The sequence below is a fragment of the Tauraco erythrolophus genome, chromosome Z (genome assembly GCF_009769465.1).
Source record: "Tauraco erythrolophus isolate bTauEry1 chromosome Z, bTauEry1.pri, whole genome shotgun sequence".
Taxonomy (NCBI): Eukaryota; Metazoa; Chordata; class Aves; order Musophagiformes; family Musophagidae; genus Tauraco; species Tauraco erythrolophus.
Genome location: NC_141496.1, coordinates 74057121 through 74076803, shown reverse-complemented (window position 1 = coordinate 74076803; position 19683 = coordinate 74057121). Strand labels below are relative to the sequence as shown.

The window sequence follows — 19683 nt, the reverse complement described above, 5'->3', positions numbered from 1 at the left end:
ATGTCCGCGGAGAGGCGGCCGGGCTCGGGCCGAGGCGGCGAGGTAAGGGCGGCGGCAGCTCCTCGCAGTCCCCCGCTCCCTCCGGCCGGTTGCGTAACGGGGGTGCGGAGCCGTCGCCTCCGCCCGACGCGGGAGCCGCGGGCGGCCTGCTTCGGCCCGCAGCGCCTCCGGGGCCCGCGGCCGGGGCGGCGGAAGCCGAGGTCTGCCCGCGCAGGGGCGGCTGCGTGCGGCCCCGCCGGGCCGAGCGCTCCGTCTGCCCGCGGGCCGCCGCCGGGGCGGGGCGGGCGGCTCGCACCGCGCCTGGAGTCGGCCTCTGCTCGGGCCGGAGAGCAGAGCCCTTCCCGAGGGGAGAACCACGGGGCGAGCCGCTTCCCGGCGCTGGGGACGGGGAGCCCCTGGCGTTGCCGCCGGAGAGCTGGAGTGTGAATCCCGCGTCTCATTCAGAGAGCGGCAATGCCGCCGGGACGGGCGGACATCCAGGGCTTCCGCGGGCGCGTCCGCGGGGTCTGACCGGCAGCAGCAGCGTGGCGCTGCGTGTGACGTCGTGTCCTGATCAGACCAGGGGGTCTTTAGAGTTAGTGATGAGCCTGCAGTCGCGCTTGGCTCCTGTGACAGGCTACGTGTTCGGTGAATGAGGTATTCCCGGTGGATGAGGTATTCCCAGTAGTCGTTCAATAACGCCTTGCTTTGATTAACTTCCAAGCTGATGTTTTTCGTATACCTTAGTGGGCTTCACTGCGCGAATTCCACGTTTTGTTTGTTACCGTTGCAATTGGTGTTCGTTGTGTGTTCGGACCTGCCTAGTAAACTCAGAAACGGAAGAGTTTGCAGTTAGTCGTAACTCACTGTAGGCTGTTGGAGCTCTTTAAATGTTTATGGTACAAGTGGCTGCTGAGCCGCTTGAGGGTGCAGGGGATCCAGTTCATGTGCTCAAGCATTGAAATTGGGGTTCAAATGTTGTTAAAAGCCTGGTGTGTTATTCGGTTATTGAAACTGTTTTTGACAAGTGAAAAATTGCACTTTTCTTGTAGTGTGTTAGTTACCCCAAAATACGCAATCAGCCATAGGAATGACTTGTGACGTGTATTAGGGTGAGTAAAGCCGTGTAACACTATAACGGCAATAAATACTTTGAGTCTCATTTCAGTGTCCTTCCGTATATACGTATCCAGTTTAGGTCGATGGTAACTCAGAACAAATGGAAAATCTGTCTTAGTAGGTTTGTGTTGTGCCAGAAACGAGAAGGCTGTGTAATTAAGTATTCTTTGCAGACAGACTACCTTAAAATACAGATGTACACAAAGCCATTATTGCTACATACTTCCAGAGTTTGATTTTATGGAAGTGCTAGCATAAGTTGGGAGTTTTATTGCTCAAATCCAAATTAAGAATTCATATACTAGCGTTTACTCCATCTTCAGTTAAGCAAGCCTCTGCCCTTTCTGTAACCGACCTTTGTGAGTACTTAATGATAAATGTGAGTATAAAAGGAAATAACTTCCCAGAGTAGTCATGTTTCTTTCAGAATTCCTTGGGTTTGTTTCTCTCTCTTCCTCCATTTCCTTTTGGTAAGCTTTATTGTTTTGCATGTTTTGTTAGAAGAGAGCAAACTAACACTTTCTTACAATAATTAAGCTCATGAGGATGAGTATTTTTCACTTATAACATTAATCTCCAAATGCATGTAGCCAAAAAACGTTTTGTTTCTCAGGGCATCAAGTTGTCAGCCGAGGTCAAACCGTTTGTTCCAAAACATGCGGCGGTAACTGTGGCATGGTCAGAACCCTCAGAAGCATGTGTCTTTCCTAGGTACATAACTACATGCTACCCATTTGTTCAGGAACCATCTTTGGATAAGTATGTATATTTTCTGAATCTTATTCCTTGGGGGATTTTAACCTTCTGGTTTCGGAAGTTGAGTACTCTTACAAAGTCAAAGCTCGGATACGTTAATACTCTAGTGGTAGAAACGCTTGTGCCTTGTCTTCATGATTTACACTTTTGCATTGATGTTCTTTGGGCATGTATCTGGTACCTTGTCTCTTGCTCCCAAAGGCCTGTATTGTTACAGAGCGTTAAGGAGGATTTCTTGGTCTGTAACAATGAGTGTGACTTGTTTGTGCTTTGGAAGGAGCTGAATCCAGTCCTTGGGTGAAAGAATGGTTGTGTTATGGTAAGGCTGTGGTAAATGTAGCCATGTAAAAGGAAGAGAAAGGTCCTTCAAGAAGGTTTCTCATGCTGTAGAACTTTTAAATAATGTATGGGGCTCCTCCTGGATCTTCTCTCCACAACTCATGCATCTCCAGAAAGGCAGTTTGAAGAGAATGCTACAGGTTTCTAAAAGTCTTTTTCTTATAAGGCCTGAAGAAAAAGGCATTGTGGTAGTATTGTTAACCCCAGAGCAAGCTAGAAAAAACCCTACCTAGTAGGATAGGATATAATCAAGTCTTGTAAGAATCTTGTGATGTTACGTAGTTCTCTAGTTGCTTCTCACCTTCTCAGAACTCTAAGCATTGGATTAATTTCGCAATTACTGTGAAGTTATTGGTGCAACCAAACAAGTTCAGTTAGAGCCTTAGCGAAAGTTCTTCACTCTAAGTGGTGAGGCACTGGAACAGGTTTTCCAGAGAAGCTGTGGACGCTCCATCCTTGGAAGTGTTCAAGGCCAGGCTGGATGAGGTTTTGACAACCTGGTGTAGTGGAAGGTGTCCCTGCCCATGACAGAGGGGTTTGAACTAATGATCTTTAAGGTCCCTTCCAACCCAAACTGTTCCGTGATTATATGATTGTAGGCCTTTGTTTTATCCTACAAGAAACCTCAGCATTTTCAACCCATTCTGATTTGTAGTCGAAATTTAGCATTGAGGTGAGTATGGCGTGTTCTATGCGTCAGGAAAAACACAGCATTAGCATTAAATCAGTTAGCATTTAAAAAACCTCAGCAGACGGCAGCAATATTCTGACAAATGTTTTGTCTTATTGGGACTGAGCCATAGTTATTTTTTCGACTTTCATTTGTTGCTTTTCTTCTCTGTGTGTAAATTATGATTATAAGAGTTGCTTTGACTGTGATCTTACAGAATTGCAACAGGCAGTAAGAAATGTGTTATCTGAATTCTCTTGTTTTGATGGGAAAGTTTGTCTGTTTTTTCTGTTATCTACCCAGGATTCAGAGGTTGACACATTTATAGTGTCACCTTTATAGCTTTAAAAAAATAAATGCAACTTTCTTAAGCTGAGAAATTTCCTTTCTCCCTAATCAAATTTGGATCTCGGCTTATAGTTTCTGTACGAAGTGTAGGAGGAAATTGGAAAGGAACTTTGAGTATACATTTGAAGGAAAAAGGCATGCCCCGGACATTTTTTCTTTTCCTAAGCTATGATGATTAAATGCAGGTCAGTTAATTATTATCTTACAGTTCTGTGTTGTGTTTCATACATGTCTTATACCCCATAACATGCTGTACTCCTGCTTTGTTATTGTGGCATTTTAAGACAGGTCTTACTCTTTAATGTTTGCATTTTTGCAGTCAAGCTTGTAATGCATGTCATGTAGTTAAACTGTGCTTTTTGGTTTGTTTCACAAGAAAAAGCCTACTGAAAATAAGTACAAAGAGTCTTGATAAACAGAAACAAGGACTATAACTGCAAAACAGACTAGCTTTGAAACTTGGAAACAGATAACATCTGTGTTTTAAAATATTTGCTAAACTGCATGTTTTCCCAAAACAAAATTATTTTTAAAGCAGTCTATAGCAGTGAGTAAATACTTAATTGAAGTAACATGGCACAGTTTTCTTTTGAAATACAGCTTTCTTGTTAAACAATTCCTTCAGCCAAGGAATGATATGTTTATCTAGGCAACAAATATATGCTGAAGATTTGCCCCGGGATGACTTCTCATCTCTTTCTCAATGTCCATTACATAGTGTTCTGGGAGATCCTGCCTTCCGTGAATACTCCAGCTGCTCTTACTCACCTGATGTTGTTTCAAATGTATATCCAGTAGCAGGCTCACGATATCATTCTAACAACTCAACACAATACAATGGTTCAGGAATAGTCAGTGAATCTGCTGAGCAAACGTATCCAATCAGACAAGAAAGTAAGAATCTTTCAAAGGTGAGCAAATACATGTTTTGAAAAATTAAAATTAAATTCTTATTTTAAATCAATCTTTCTAAATGTGTGGTTCATTTTTTGCAGTGAATAATCACTCTCTGTTCTTCTAGTGATAATGAATGGCTTTTAAAGAGGATGGTAGTAATGTGCCCAACTTCAAAAAAGTTAATGGAATTCTACAGTTCAAATTAGTACAGTTTTTCAAGCAGTATTTTTGGAACATGAGGGGAATTTAATTCTTTTTCCTCAGATAAAAGCATCTAGGAGGAAAATAAAAAAAAAAACAGCATTCATTTGTGAACTATGCTTTCCTTTGTTCACTATTTGGCCTTGGGGAGGATGAGAGGAAGGGCTTTTTTTGAGCCCAGGGGCAGCTTCTGTGAACCTGAGTTGAGAGAGACCTGGTGGCTGTGATCAGCTGTATGGCTGATAAGTGGTGAGACCACATCTGTCATTTAAGGATTTCCAAGACCTGCTACATGAAGAAACCAATCCACAAGAGAGCAGGAATTCATGTTGGTCTGGAGAGGGAGGAAAGGTTCCTGTTAGAAATGTTCTCTTACAGGCAAAAGTGAAACAGATGTTGGTAAATGTGTTCTGTCATTTTGTATGTGTGCCTGTTTGGGGATAAATTTTCTGAAACTTGGATAATATTTTCTTGCAAAAATAGACAAACTCCTCAAAATATAAAAATCAGGGAAAAAAACAAATGTATCTTTAATCCATTTCCTCTGTGGTTACACATTGTATCTCTTGGATTTGTAAGGCTGTTGTTGTTTCCAACAGGTTCAAGTAATCTGTTCTCCAGTCACATCCTTCTGATGGACCTTACTCCCTAGGCAGAGACCTGGTAACTTCACTGTGGTCAAGCCTGTGTAGAGGAAGTTGTAAGATTAGGTCCTAGGCATGCACTACTAGACATAAGATACAAAGGCTAGAGACCTAAAATTCGTACTTTTCTTGCCAAGAGAAAAATTAACCACTGGAGGTGTCTGGGGAGATGATTAGCTCAGTTTTAGCACAGGTGATGTAATGTTAAGAAACTCAGTGTAGCTCCAGGGAAGAGTTTTGTGATCCTTGTAGAGGCTTGGTCTGAGCTGTGTACTGTTTGACACGTTTTGCCGTGGTTCCCTGTTGTTTACTGTTTTTGTGAGCATGAAGAGAAATAATTGATCTTTGCAGCTTTGCATTAATTTGATCACATCTGCTAAAGCTTTAGTGATTTAGCTTTGGAGGTCAGGAAGCGCCTTCTCCTACCGCCAAGAAAATAACGTTGCTGCCAGACGTACTTGGAATTTAGGTCAGCATCCTGTATTCAGAAAGAGTTAAGCCGCTCATCTAGGATGATACATAGGTGCAAGTCTCCTGCTTGTTCCTTGCCTGCCGTACTGATCCCTGAGCCCAGCTCTGCCAGACTATGTATGTTTCTTGCAAGAATCACAAGGCTTTCAGGACTTGACAGTGTAGGTGAATGTCTTTCCTTTACTGGGATCATATAGGTGTATCTTTCATAGTTGCTTTCTGTCTGCTCCAAGTGTTTTGGATGTTGTGACATCAGTCTTGCCTAGTTTTGCCCATAATACGTAGTTCAGTCAAAAGGTTGGAATGCTTTTAAGATTTTAGCCCTCTTCTAGAGGAAATTCAGTTACAGAAAATCATATTAGATCATTTAAGACCAAACAATTTTAAACTATTGGAAATGCTCTGATAAATGACATCTTAAAAGTACAGTTGTCTAGAAACTTATGGAATAATTCCTCTTGCTTGGGCTATAATATGTGCTAAAACCAGCACAGTTAACGAGGCAGATAAAATTAAATAAATTTCTAACTGGCTGCTCCTGTTTTTATTGGTTACTTGTGGTATGGTATACTAACTATTTATGTCGTATTAAATTGAGGTCAAGCTCCAGAAGCAGAGGTAGTTAACTGTAACTCAAGGCAAACTTGATGACTTTACAAATTCGAAGTAGTATCTACTAAATATGTCACAAATACTTGCAGCAGAGGAGATCAAAAGAAGGTGAGAAAAAAATAGACAAGAAAAAGCATGATGGAGATGACTCGCCTGTCGGAATTGTGAACAGGACTTCATTCCAGACTTCCGAGTGCAGCAGAGATTCTGTGAAGCCAGGTACAAATGTGTTGTTTGGTTAGAAATACGTCAAGTAGATGTAAAATGGTTGACTGTGCTATAGCCTCCAGCTTGTGACCATGTTTCTAAATCCAGAATAATTAAGGAACAGCATTTCTTTCCTGTGGGACTTTTTGACAAGGGATGGTGACTTGCGTCTTTTGCTCATTGAACAAATTTGTGTGAATGAATACGGAAAGTTTCCTAAGCAAGCATCTGAATTTACAGTTGCTTGTTGAGTATGTGTTGTGAATACATGTTGATTATAATTGCTAGGCTGTTTTTTTAATACGAGCTATGCATAACAATAGTTCTTGTGATGATTACTGTAGTTTTGTCAACTAGTGTACTCTAAAACATTCCTAGAAATGAGTAGAACAATTAACAAGCAAGCTAATTATTGAGACTTTACATGCTTTATTCAGACAGGTTCCATAAAACTACAAACAAGAAGTCAACTCAAACTCCAAAAACAGATCCTCTTCCTGTACCCGCATTTGAAGCTACCATTCTGGATTTCCACAAGTCACAGAGTTTGGGAAGCGGTGAAATATTGGATGTAGAGCATAGAAGTGGACCAATACGTTCAGCGGAAAGTAATGTTATGTGCCTTAGTCAACCACAGATGTCTCTTTTGTTGAACACAGAGGTTAGCTGATGCTTTCATGTTGCAGAACTCATAAAACTTGTCTAAAGTTCAAGCATTTCTGAATGCAAGTATTTTGCATTCAGTATGGTAGTTTAAGACCTGTTTAAGTACCTTGCGAGCAAGGAGTTTTACAGTTCTTTTTCTGAATGGTGGTGTCAGTGCTTGCTGTCTCCTCTTTTGCCCTTTCTCACTATTCTTTCCTTGTCTGTGCTGCTAGTAGATAGGGAAAAGCCAAGTACTGTTAGAATTTAGATTGGTACTGCTATGATCTGGACTTCTAGCTTGCCTATACAACGCACATATGTTCCTGAGGTTGCTTAACAGCTGCTTGTTTTCACTCTCACCTTGAAGAAACAGGTAGGCAGTCACTTATCCAATACTTTTAACAGATTAAAAAAAAAAAGTCTGGAATATTGTATATAATTGCTTTGTGCTAAAGTATAAAAATGAGAAGCTGAGTTCCAGAAGGAGGAAAAAACATGTTGAGACATAAGTGTTTAACTTTATCCTTCTTCTTGCTTTCCTTGGTTCCCTGTTAGTAAATGGAATACTGACACTTTCAGCAGTATGTCACAGATATTAAATCAGAGTTTTCAGCAGTGATTAAAGATCAATAATTTTGAAGGATCCAAACAGCATAAGATTTCCACTGCCTGTGAATGGAAAACTGCCTGTGGTGGAAAGACCTTTCTGCTGTCACTTCAGTTTCCTTTTTCATTGCTAGTTTGAGTTTGTTAATTGACTTTGGCTTTAATGTAATTGGGACATTAAAATGTTTTCTTATTCATTCTTTGAATCATTGTTTGAATGCTTTTGTAAAATGTAAGAAGATATCATCTTGCTTGTACAGCAGTGGAGAGGCATCTTCTTATATTTTGTAATGGTATAGAGTTGAAATGATGGTGCCACTAAGAAAAGCAACAAAAAAAAAGTCAGGCTACAAAATTCCCTGCACCTTTACGTGTGCACAGATTTAGGATTTGTTTGAATTTATGGTTTTTTTTATGTTTAGCTCTGTTTAGGTTGGTGATTTTAGTCCTGCTGTTATGATACCTGACTGTCTGTTTTACAGGACGATACTTTTCTGGAAAGCAAAGCTTCATCAAAAACTGTAGATGAAACAGTAGCCAACTTAATTCCTTCTTCATTTGATGGTAGAGGTAAGTTTAATTTGGAAAACTAAAGTGTTGTGAGGAGCCACTGATGTGTGAAGTGAAAAAGGAATTAAACAGCAAGCAGTAATGCACATTGATTATTGGGAATATGTTGAGTCCTTTTCAGATTTTTTTCAAGAATAAATGAGAGGTAAATACTTGGTCAGTCTTGATAAGCAGATTTGTTTTAAATAGCTGGCAGTCTAGAGTCTTGTGTGTACCTAAAAATTATTCTGTTTTATACAGTATATTATATATAACATATATATATAATAACATATATGTTATTTCTGTCAAGTTTGTTAAACAAAAAAGGATAGCTGTGGAGCTGTGGAGAACTGTGATTCCAAAATACTCCTGTTTTTTCTTTTGTTTACCTCTTGTCTGGCTGTGGGGATGCAGAATTTATTTTGTTTAAATTGCCACAAACTATCAAGTGTCTAGTTTCAAGTAAGTATTTAAATTTAATTGAAATACTTAAATCCAGAACTCTGTGAAAAAAGGTTCTGTTCGTCAGGACTCAGTCTTGAAGACGTCACATGCATTATGCATTGAATTGTCTAAGTGCCACTCACTGGCTGTATGCACAGACACAGACCAGTCTGGACAGTTCGGTTCTTATCTTCCCGCTGTCAGAAAGGACAGGATAATCTGCTGAAGTGCCTTGAAGGGTCTTCTAAAGATAAACATTCCAGAAACTTTAAAGTCATCTGATAGTGTTTTTTCCTCAAACACTGTCCTCGGTTCCTATCCCCTAGAAAAAAATAGCAGTTTGTGGTGGGTTGACCTTGGCTGGTGGCCAAACTCCTACCGAGTGAGAGCTGCTCACTCGCTCTCCCTCCTCAGCAGGACAGGAGGAGAAAGTAAGATAAAAAAGCTTGTGGGTCAAGATAAGGACAGGGAGATTACTCACCAGTCACCCATCATGGGCAAAGCAGACTGGAGTTGGTGAAGATTAATTTGTTGCCAATTGAAAATAGGGTAGGATGGTGAGAAACAAAACTAAAAACGCTTTCCCCCCACCCTCTCTTCTTCCCAGGCTTAACACTACTTCTTTATTCCTGACTCTTCTCCCTTCACCCTGCCCCGAGTGGCACAGGGGGATGCAGGTTGCGGTCCGTTCGTAACAGCCCCTCTCTGCCGCTCCTTCCTCCGCAGGGCTGCGAGGGGACAGCCTGCTCCACCATGGTCTTCTCCAGCGGCTGCAAGGGAATCTCTGCTCCAGCACCCGGAGCACCTCCTCCCCCTCCTTCTTCACTGACTTTGGTGTCTGCAGAGTTGTTTCTCTCACATTTTTTCCTTCTTCTCCCTCTCACAACTCCTGCACAGTGTTTTTTACCCTTTCTTAAATGCGTTATCACATATGTGCCACAAGCATCGCTGAGGGACTCAGCTGTGTCTGGCGCTGGGTCTGTTTTGGGGTTGGCCTGGGGCTGGCAGTGTCTGTCTTTTCACAGAGGCCACTCCTGCAGCCTGCCTGCACTACCAAAACCTTGCTATATAAACCCATTGTGCTACTTAATTGTTCAATGAAAGTTTTTCTCATTCTTAAAGAAAACACAGAATTTCTTCTGTATTTGCTGCATTTTAGGAATATTTACAAAATTAATTAAGTGTGAGTTCTTTCAAAACATTAATACTTCTGAGTGTAGTAGTGAGTGACATTCTTGTTCACTGAGGCACATTGGAAAGTCTTTCAGCTGGTACATATGTCTGTAAAACTGGGAAATTTTTAGAACATAGAATATACTGATGGGGCCTTGTATATGAAAGCTGTATGACTGAGTGGGATAAATATTTAAGGAATTTTGTATATAAATATAGCAGACGTTAATTATTTTAAAGAAAAATAACTTAGCAAATGAGCATGGAATTATTTGTACACAGTTAGTATGACACGATATAGATTTCCAATTATAATTTAATTGGGCTAAATGTGTATATATATAATGCTGGATAATATACGGAATAGTTACAATTCTAGAAAGCTTTCTGGAGAAATTAAATGTGTGAGTGTCTTATTTCAGTCCTTCCTGAGAAGGAATATGACTTTCTGCTGTATTTGCTAGTCCTCGATTAATTCATTACTGATCCTTTTTCTTTTGAATATTTGAAAAATATTTTTTTAATATAGTTTTTTTTTCCCACCATGACATTTCCTGAAACACTTGCAGATGGCTCTGCTCAGCCACACGTGTCTTGGGCCATGGTACTTTCACAGCCCCCAAGGAAAGTTGTGTCATCACCAGCATCTGAAGGTCTTTCCAGAGGCAAAGGGAATCAGGATAGTGAATCAAAGGTACTTGCAAATTGTCTGCTCTAAACTAATTTCTATCCCTGATTGATTGTCTCTCTTGATGTGAGACATTGCCATTTTTTTCTTAGGCTCTGTACAATGTATACTTCTAATGTAGCTTTTAAGAAGTAATATAAAGTTACCTTGTCCTTATTATAATTTTTCTTCTCTAGTAGTGGAAAACAATAACAACATGTCAAAAAGACAGTGCTACTCTGGCAACACAAACATCCGAAATAGCTGATTTGAATACATTGCTTTTAGGCAGGACTTTTTTCAGATTCCTGACCCTCAGAATGAGACATGAAACATGGAACTCTTGCGTTGTTTGGGTGGATGTTTATTCCTGAGATCTCAGTAGTCCCAATGCATTCTGACAACTGTGCAGTGTGCTTCAAATGAAGAGTTTTTGCAGTAGCTCTGAATTTCTACAAGATCTTGAATTTCCTTGTCCACTTAATGTCCTAGCCTGGATTGATTAAGATACTCTTTAGTTGTATAAGCGTGGTCATTTGCATTTATTTTGGTAGGTGGTATTGAAATAAATCAATTTCTAATAGTCATGCCTCATAATTTTTTTCAGCAGTCAGAAACAAAAAATGATGCTAGTGAAACTGAGCCTGAAGAAGGGTCAGAAAAGAAGAAAAAAAAAAAGAAAAAGAAGAAAAAAAACAAGTCAGCCACTGAGGTAGAGAAACCTCAAAATGAATCTACTACAATACAGGAACCACCAAGGATTGAGGTACAGCGAAGAGTATTTTGTTGTTGTTTTTTTAAGTGTTATGAGCATATTGGAAGACCAGATGTTAGTCCAGCTTTGTAGAAATTTGAGTTCAAATCCCAGTTGTAGAGGATGTTGGTCCAGGTCCATTTCAGTTGAGATATTTGCCAGAAGTTACTGGTAGGAAACTGTTGTGCCTTTTGACTTACCGCATACTCATGGAGCACAGAGGAGTGCAGAAGAGACTTAGGAGTGAATTTGGAACGAAGCATCTGACAGTCTGGATGTTAACAGGTAACAGTAAAAGTCAAATTTCCTAAATTAAAAACTCTGTAGTAACTGTTGCAGAACGCAAAGTGCGCAAGGGACAGGGAATAGGCAGGATATGTTAGCATGCCACTATTTTAAAGAGTGCGGTACTGGTATTACAATTCTACCCATCTCATGTCTGAAAGCAATTTCTGTGTAACACAGTTGTCACTGCTTACATTCCTGATTGCTAATTCCGGGTTTTTTTTTAAATTCATATAGCTCTAATATGCATATCAATATCAGGATACTTTTTAGTGTCAGTATCATGAAGGCTTTAGACTCTCCCACATTAGAGAATTGTTGTATGGTCCGTGGTTTGACAGTGCTTCATTGAAAGCCCAGTATTGTACAGCACTATGTACATGTGTTGATTTATATATTTGATGTAGCATACATACATGATGTTCAGTCTGTGAAATGATAGCATAAGAAAGCCTTCCTGGCTGGCTTCTGCTCTGTACGTTTTAACATGGAACACGGAGCAGAACTGTGGCAACACATTCTTTTCATTATGTGTTCATTGTCCTGGAATGGCACAAGAAATGACTGTTTACAGATGTCGCGGTTTTTGGACTGAGGGTCGAGACAAGAACCGAAAGGGAGCACCCACCAACCATGGTCTCGGGCAAAACATGACTCAGGCTTACTTCTTAAAACGAAATAATTTATTAACAATTACAAGAGACACAAGGGAACAAGAAAACCGGTTACTTGAGAGGAAGAAGAGAAAACGAGGCCCGATCTTAAAACAACACCTCCCCACCCCCTATTTTCCTTTCGTTCCTGGCTCTGCCTTCCCCCCAGCGGCGCAGGGGGACAGGGAATAAGGGAGTACAGGTCAGTTCATCCATGTTGTTCACTACCGCCTCTTTCTTAAAGGAGGAGGAGTCTTTACACCATTTTTCCCTTGCTTCGGTGGATCCCCTACTCACAAAGAAAAAGTCCCCAAACTTTTCCAAAGTAAGTCCTGCCCGCAGGATTGCAATCCTCCCCATGGATCGCACCAGTTCGGGCTTTACCAGTCTCGGCCTCTTAGGGAGCTGCTGCCACTCGCGTCGGCGTGGGTCGTCCCACGGTCTCCAGATGCCTCCACGACCTCGTCGTGCATTCCATGCCCCATTATCAACAGTACCTGGTCGCGCATCCCCTGCTCCACGACCTCTCCTGGGCTCAGGCATCTCCTTCCCGACGTGGGTTTCTCCACGGGCCACGAGTGGGTCGCTGCTCCGCCGAGTACACCCTGGCTGCAGGGGGGCCGCCTGCCATCTCACACCGATTTGCAAGGGAAGCCTCAGCTCCAGTACACCTCCTCCTGCTCCATCTTTGCTGACCCGGTCGTTGTGGTTGTCTTCTCTTAGATATTAATCCTCTCTGGGGAGCTCGGCCCGGCGGGCACCCCGGGAGCGGGGCGCTTACCGAGTCCCCCATGCGGCTCCCCGGCGCCATCTTGAGCACATGGCGCCGGCCCGGGCCCGAGCGGCCGCTCGGCCGGGAGCCGGGAGCGAGGGCAGCGCCCTCCTGCTCTCTCCTCGCTCCTGAGCCAAAAAGCCCTTTCCCGCCCCTTTGTCCCAACTTAAATAGGGCAATTCGCAGAGGCGCCGCCTTGGCTCAACCTCCCCCGGGGGGGATGGGACTCAGGTCTGGTGGCACAGGGAGCAAATCCCCTCCCCTGCCACCAGAACACCCCCCCCCACATCAAACTATCACAACAGACCTCTTTGTTAGAGAATTATGGTTGCAAGCAAAGATCTGCAGGTTCTTTCCCTCATGAGAACATTTTTACTATTGCTGCCATACGATGTCTGACCTGCGAATGACTTACCATCTAAACAGAAGGGAATGGCAGGAGTCATGGAAAATAGTAAGAAGGTAATGGGACTATTGAAGACAAAAATGGGAAAAGAAGGCACAGAATCTTGAAACAGGACACATGCATTGCACTGAAATCTGTGGTGTGGATGCAGCACCTGTTCTGGCAGTGAGGGACAGCTTTCAGACCCTCATGGTTTACTGGGAGTGCTTGCATGCTCTTCAGTTTGAAAAACAGGTGAGATGCTTGTATGATGCTCTTGGAATAGAAGAGCACGAAAAGATCATACACATGGAACTTCTGGGCACTCAAGTTTTAAGAAGGTTCTGCTCTGTGCAGCAGCTCACAAGAGCAATGTATCAGATTGCTTACTAGTTTTATAAAAGTCACTCTTTTATAGACACTGTTAATGAGCATGAATGGATGCATTAGGGAAAAAGTAATCCTGTTTTCCATACCCAGTGATAGGCTCTCAGCTTAGTATTTTACCTGAGGGGAAAAAAAATTGAAGCTGTTATTGGTAATCAGGTCAGTGCTGGTAGTACTGGTCAAACATGCAAAAACTGCTGGGAATTACTAGGAAAATAGAAAAGAAAATGGATTATGACGATACATAAATCCAGGACGTGTCCGATCTAAATATAGTATGAATTTTTTTTACTTGTGTTTTCCCCACTCCTTTAAAAATATGCATACTTGAACTAAAAAAGACAGACGAAAAGGCTCCAGAAATAATCAAAGGTGTGAAGCAATTTCTGCAGGAGGAAAGACTGAATGGACTAGGACTTCTCGGTCTGTAAAATAGGTGGCCAAGTGGGAATCAGCATTGATAAGGAAATAAAAAGGGAATTATTTGATCTTTCTTCTATTTTTGTTTGATGTTCTCTGGTTTTTATAGATGGTAAGTTAAGAGCAGATATAGAGAAGTGTGACATCACACTGAGTGCTAGATTTTAATTATTCGTTTTGCTACAAGATGTTGCAAATGCCAGAAATTTATTTGAATTCAAGAACTGATTGGACAGACTGAAATATAAATTTATTCTAGTGAGGGCTGTTTAAATGTGAAGGTGCTATCTCCGGTTCAAGATGTCCGTAAGCTGGAAGAGTGTGTTTGTGTAACATTTTTCCCTTTCTTGCCGTTCGTTGTCTTTTGGCATCCTTTGAAACTTCTTTAAAAATAGGTCATCGAGTGAGGTGCATCTTACCTTCTGCTAGAGCTTTCTAAGCTTGGGCTTTTTCTGTGAAGTCTTTCAGGCTGTAGAAGTGTTGGCGTGTTGGGTAGTGTAGTGTCACCGCTAGAATGGCCTCTCAGAAAGTGGGAGGAGAAGCAACTGAATGAAAAGCAAGCTGATGGATCAGGGTCATTATCATTGAGATAGTGGATATGTGGTGACCAGTGTAGAGAAAGCTTCAGCCTGCCTGGGCTTAGTCGATCCCGGATCTGGGTAGTGTATCCATTGCTAATGAAATTTACTCCAGTGTCTAAGCCTACATAATCACTTGAGTGATTTATCTGTTTATTTCCATACTGTAGTCAAGAGTTACTACCCTTTGCCTGCCCTTTCTGTTCTTTACCACTCACACATTTAAGGCAGAATTGCACAGCTGGAGACTTCACTGGAAGAAGAGAGAAGTTGTTTGCAAGGCTGTTAAATGGTCTGAAAAACACTCCTTTAGGAGCCATTTACCCCTAATCATTTGTATCTGCTGACAGCAATAACAAGCTACTGTTGGAAGCCTTTCTCTTGTAAGCTCTTTCAGCCCTGAATTAGCTGCTGTAGATGACTTCACCGTTGTAGTGCCGATTATAGTTGGTGGCACTGCACTTGACTTCTGAATTTTTGCACAATGAAACGAATTATGATTAGTGTAAGCAGGCAGAACATAGTTTGAATGTAGAAAAATCAGTTTTGAGAATATGGACTTGATAGTTCTTATAAAATCATCTTCTGATTTATTTGTTTAGGATGCTGAGGAGTTTCCTGATCTGACAGCTGCTTCTGATAGGAGAAACAGGCTAGGATCTCAGAAATCATCGTTTGCTCCTGCTGTCAGAAAGCAGCCCGCAGTAAGTAATCTTATGACATTATGTAAACGTTAAGACAATAAGCAGGAAAAGACTGCAAGTTTTACATGAGACTAAAAGTAGAATTCTTTTGACTAAATACAGATGCTTATAAGGTGGGCCTGTGCCAGTGGCAATCCCCTTAGGCACTCTGTGGACAGTGAAGAGCTACTCGCTGTGTTCAGTAGATTCATATAATTCCAAAGGAGATGCTTTTTTGGCCTCTGAACTGCTGCCTCAACTCTGGACTACTAATTCCAATATAGAACCTGTTGTGGATGCTGAAAGTCAGTTGAGATGAATTGTGTTTATGATAGTTTATTTTCCTACAGGTAGTGTTCTAGTTTAATTTCGCATTTCATAAAAATAATGCGTTCAGCCTTTGCTGTTTGTTCATCTAATCAAATTTCAAGGACATCTGAACAGTGTAACTCTTTGTTCTCAAGCTGTGCAAGGGTAAGAATTCGAGTGTAACGTCAGTTGTAAATCCAAGCTTTTTTTGCCTTTTTTTTTTTTCTCACATGAGCGAAACAAATTCCAAGGATTAATTTGGAAATTCATCCAGTGTGGGAATAACTCCCAAACACAAGTCACAAGTGTTGGAGATACGATTGCTCTTGCAAAGCAAATAACGTAAATAAGAAAGGTGAAATTCCAGGTTTCTGTTTCTTTGAAACTAATTTTGCTGCTAGGATTTTTTATCCTTGGTTTTGTTTCACTGTGGATATTGGTGCTTTAAAAAAACCCAAACAAAAACTAAACCACAGAAAACCAGAACCCTTGTTTGCTTTGTTTGAGGCAGTAAATTGCATTGACAGGGAGGAATGAGCAGCAAAAGGCACAGTAATTGCTCCAACAGGATTTGTTACAAAGAAAGTGCTATACGGACTTGCACCTTAAATGAGATAAACCTTTTAGCTTTGCAGGCGAAAGTGGGGTATAACCTCTCAAAGCTCACGTAAGTTGTAGCAATCATTAAGCCACTCATACTCCTCTGTAACAAATATTTGAAGATGAAGCTGCCTTGTTGATTTTTTTATTCCAAATCTGAAAAAAAGAAGGAAATCATAAGTATGGCAGCCAATAGATAATTACACTTTTAGAAGGCCGCAATAAGGTCTTCCCAGAGCCTTCTCTTCTCTAGGCTGAACAACCCTACTCACTTCGCTTTTTATCACAGCAGAGGTGTTCCAGCCCTCTGACCATTTTTGTGGGCCTCCTCTGGACCTGCCTGAACAGATCCATGTCTGTCGTGTGCTGGGGTCCCCAGAACTGCACACTGGACTCTAGGTGTGGTGACAGAGGAGTAGAGGGAGAGAATTGATACCTGAAAAGGAAACTGAACTTTCCAAGACTCGTTTTAGGGTTTTAGAAAGCAGGTATTCTTTATTGCAGCGCTGGGTGCACGGGGGATTTCTCCTCCTAGCGTGCACACCTGGCTTCTGGACAGAAAATTAGTTATACACTACAATCATGCACAGTTCATAACATATTTACATCTTCTTAAACAGTTGGTTAATTTTCTCTCGCTTCACATGTAAATTACTTTACATGCTCAGTTCTCTTCCTCCACCCCTTTCTTTTGGGTCTGTGGTGTATTTAGGGTAGGTGGTCCGTGAGTCGGTGGTCGCGATCTCCCCCTGCAGGAATTACCTTTTTCCCCAAGTCACTGCATGTTCACAGCTCAGAAAAACATGAGAACAAAGTTTATGCAGTTTCTGGGATGTTCCCTCCAAGGGCAGACAGTTCTTGATAAAGAGTCTCCCTCCTAATCACTCCTGGCAGCTTCAAGGGTGGACATCTAGTTAGTTTCTTTAGGTATGTGTAAATCACCTACTGCCTACTAAACCCTTCATGAAACTCTTACACAAAAATTTTAACCCCTTTATTGCTGGGTAACAGAATCACCTCCCTCAATCTACTGGCCACACTTCTTTTTACGCAGCCCAGGATAGAATTGGCTGCGCATGTCCAGTATTTTGTCCATCCCCAAGTCCTTCTCTGTCAGGCTGCTCTCAATCCCTTCGTCCCCGAGCCTGTAACGATATTGGGGATTGCCCCGACCCAGGTCCAAAACCTTGCACTTGTTAAACTTCATGAGGTTCACGCAGGCCGGCTCCTCAAGCCTCTCAGGGTCCCTCTGGATGGCATCCCTTCCCTGGAGCGTATCAGCTGTACTACTTAGCTTGGTGTCATTCACAAACTTGCCGAGGGTGCACTCAATCCCACTCTTTGTTCCATTTGAATTTAATATCATAGTCACTTTACTCTTCTCCGTGTGTCTTTAAGTATTTTCTCTTCCTCCTTGTTGCCTTTTGTCTTTAAATTTCAAAGATCTATCTCCCTGAAGACACAGTGGATGGAACTTCAAAGGTGGATGGACTGTCAGGGAAGCAAGCTTCATCTTCCTTATTAGAAAGAAAGAAAATGCAGGTAAATGAATTCGTGTTTGAAAAGAAGTTTACAACTCAAAATGACAAAGGAAATTAGCATATTTAAATATAAGACTAAGTACAAGCTCATCTGCGATTGTCTTCATACTTTGTCATTCAAACTTTGAGATAAGTGATAAGGTCCTCTTGATTAGAGGCACTCAGTGGTAGTAATTGCTACCCCCCAGTTTGGCATACAGTGTTTAGGGAAAAATACTAGTTTTTCATTACTTTGTGTGAGTTTCAGGTATCAGGAGTTTTTCTTTCCCCTGTCTTATTTGATTGTGTCATAAATCCAGTCCAACCTGGTTGTCTTTAAGAAGTTGGTAACCTCTTAAAAGTGTTTCTGCCAGATTAAGACAAAGAGGCAAGGAGATCTGCTTAGCTTGGGGCAAGGAGGAGAAAATGGCGCAACAGTGAGGTCAGTAAGTCATTCCATGTTGCTAAGTGGGTTCTGGCATCGCTCTGATGCAAGATGTGATCCTAGGCTTGGAAGGAGAAGGTTGTATTCCTCAACCCTATTGTAACAGCTATAATGAATTGATCCTCCAGGATAAGACTAAGTACAAAATCTGTGAGTCATTTCTGTAACATGTTGTGCTATCGCGGTTGGCCCTTTTGTAGCCTTTGCTAGACTATGCATTTGTAATCTTTTTGTGTTCTGAAGCATTGAATGGGATGCCAAGTGTGGGACACCATTTTTGCCTTCTCTTCAAGGCAGATGGTCTCTTTTTAATGGAGATAATGATGTATGTGTATTGCAATCACATAGCCTGCGAGATTCACAGAGTAGTTTTTCTGTACTTTTAACAAAACTTTCAGTTCTAGTAAGCCTTTTTTCTTTTTCAAAGATAGGTGGCAGTCTGACCGAAGTGGGAGCCTGACATAAAGCACCTCCTTTTATTAAAGACTTTGTACTTTTATGCTTTATTCTGGTAGCTATTCAAAAGTTACTTGAACTGTTTCAGAATTTTTATTTTTCGCATTAAAGTTGATGTGTATTTAAAGATCAAATACTTTCATTGAATCAAGTTAAAAATCAAAAGTATCATGGGTGAAGATGTTAAGAGTGCGCACATTTTACAAAATACAGTCTTTGCATTTTGAAATGGAGAGCATTACTAATTAATACTGAACTTGTTCAGGAAACATCCAGAAGCGGTGGTAAGAAGAGTCAACTCCCTGTGCAGTTGGATTTGGGTGGCATGCTGGCAGTCTTGGAGCAGAAGCAGCAAACAGAGAAGTCGAAACAGTCTTCTAAACCTGTAGTGCTTTCAGGTATTGGTCACAGTGAAATTTCTTTTCTTTCAACCTGAGTTGATTTTAAGTATTCAGACATTAAATGTAGCCTGATTTCTGATCTGTAATGATATCATCTCAATATGCAGGCAGCAGCACAGTTCACAAGATACAACAGAAAATGAAGGTTCTTCTAAAAAAATTTTAAAGAGCATGGCAATCTGAATTTTTTGGAGGAAGACTCAGAGGAAGAAAAGTCTTCAGGACAATGATTTGTAAAATAATACCTCTTGTGGTTTAGCTCAGCTGGCAACTAAACTCCACACAGCCACTTGCTCACCCTCCCCCATTCCCAGGGTATGGGGAAGAGAATTAAAGGGGAAAAGGGAAGGAGACCCATGGGTTAAGATAACAACAATTTAATAACATAAAAAGTAATAATGATAGAATAATATATATTTATATAAAATCATATACACAAGCAAGTGATGCACGGTGTAACTGCTCACCACTCGGTGACCAAGGCCAGTCCCGTCTCCGGAAATTATCTCGAAACAGAGAAGTCCTGACACCGCAATCCCTGATGAGTGAGAACCCCAAAAAGAGAATGGGAGAGAAAGCACGCTCTGAGAGTGCAAGAGAGTAAGAGCCCTTGGAAGGGCAAAAGCCCTTCTTTCCAGTCTACCCTCATCTGTATACTGCGCATGACGTTGCACGGTGTGCAATACTTCATTGGCCAATTTAGCA

General features: G+C 41.4%; 1 protein-coding gene across 3 annotated transcripts in view; it reads left to right on the top strand.

Annotated features, from left to right (window-relative positions):
- SECISBP2 (SECIS binding protein 2) overlaps positions 1 to 19683 on the top strand; it is a 31004-nt gene continuing 11321 nt past the window's right edge. The window contains exons 1-11 of one of the 3 annotated variants that reach the window (XM_086628960.1): positions 1 to 42; positions 1712 to 1857; positions 3930 to 4122; positions 6126 to 6255; positions 6681 to 6904; positions 7977 to 8064; positions 10212 to 10357; positions 10938 to 11096; positions 15167 to 15268; positions 17600 to 17698; positions 18843 to 18975. In XM_086628960.1, coding sequence (XP_086485086.1) covers positions 1 to 42; positions 1712 to 1857; positions 3930 to 4122; positions 6126 to 6255; positions 6681 to 6904; positions 7977 to 8064; positions 10212 to 10357; positions 10938 to 11096; positions 15167 to 15268; positions 17600 to 17698; positions 18843 to 18975 — 1462 coding nt within the window. Of the gene's footprint in view, positions 43 to 1711; positions 1858 to 3860; positions 4123 to 6125; positions 6256 to 6680; positions 6905 to 7976; positions 8065 to 10208; positions 10358 to 10937; positions 11097 to 15166; positions 15269 to 17599; positions 17699 to 18842; positions 18976 to 19683 lie in introns of all 3 variants that reach the window. The other 2 variants (XM_086628959.1, XM_086628958.1) reach the window with 2 other exon arrangements.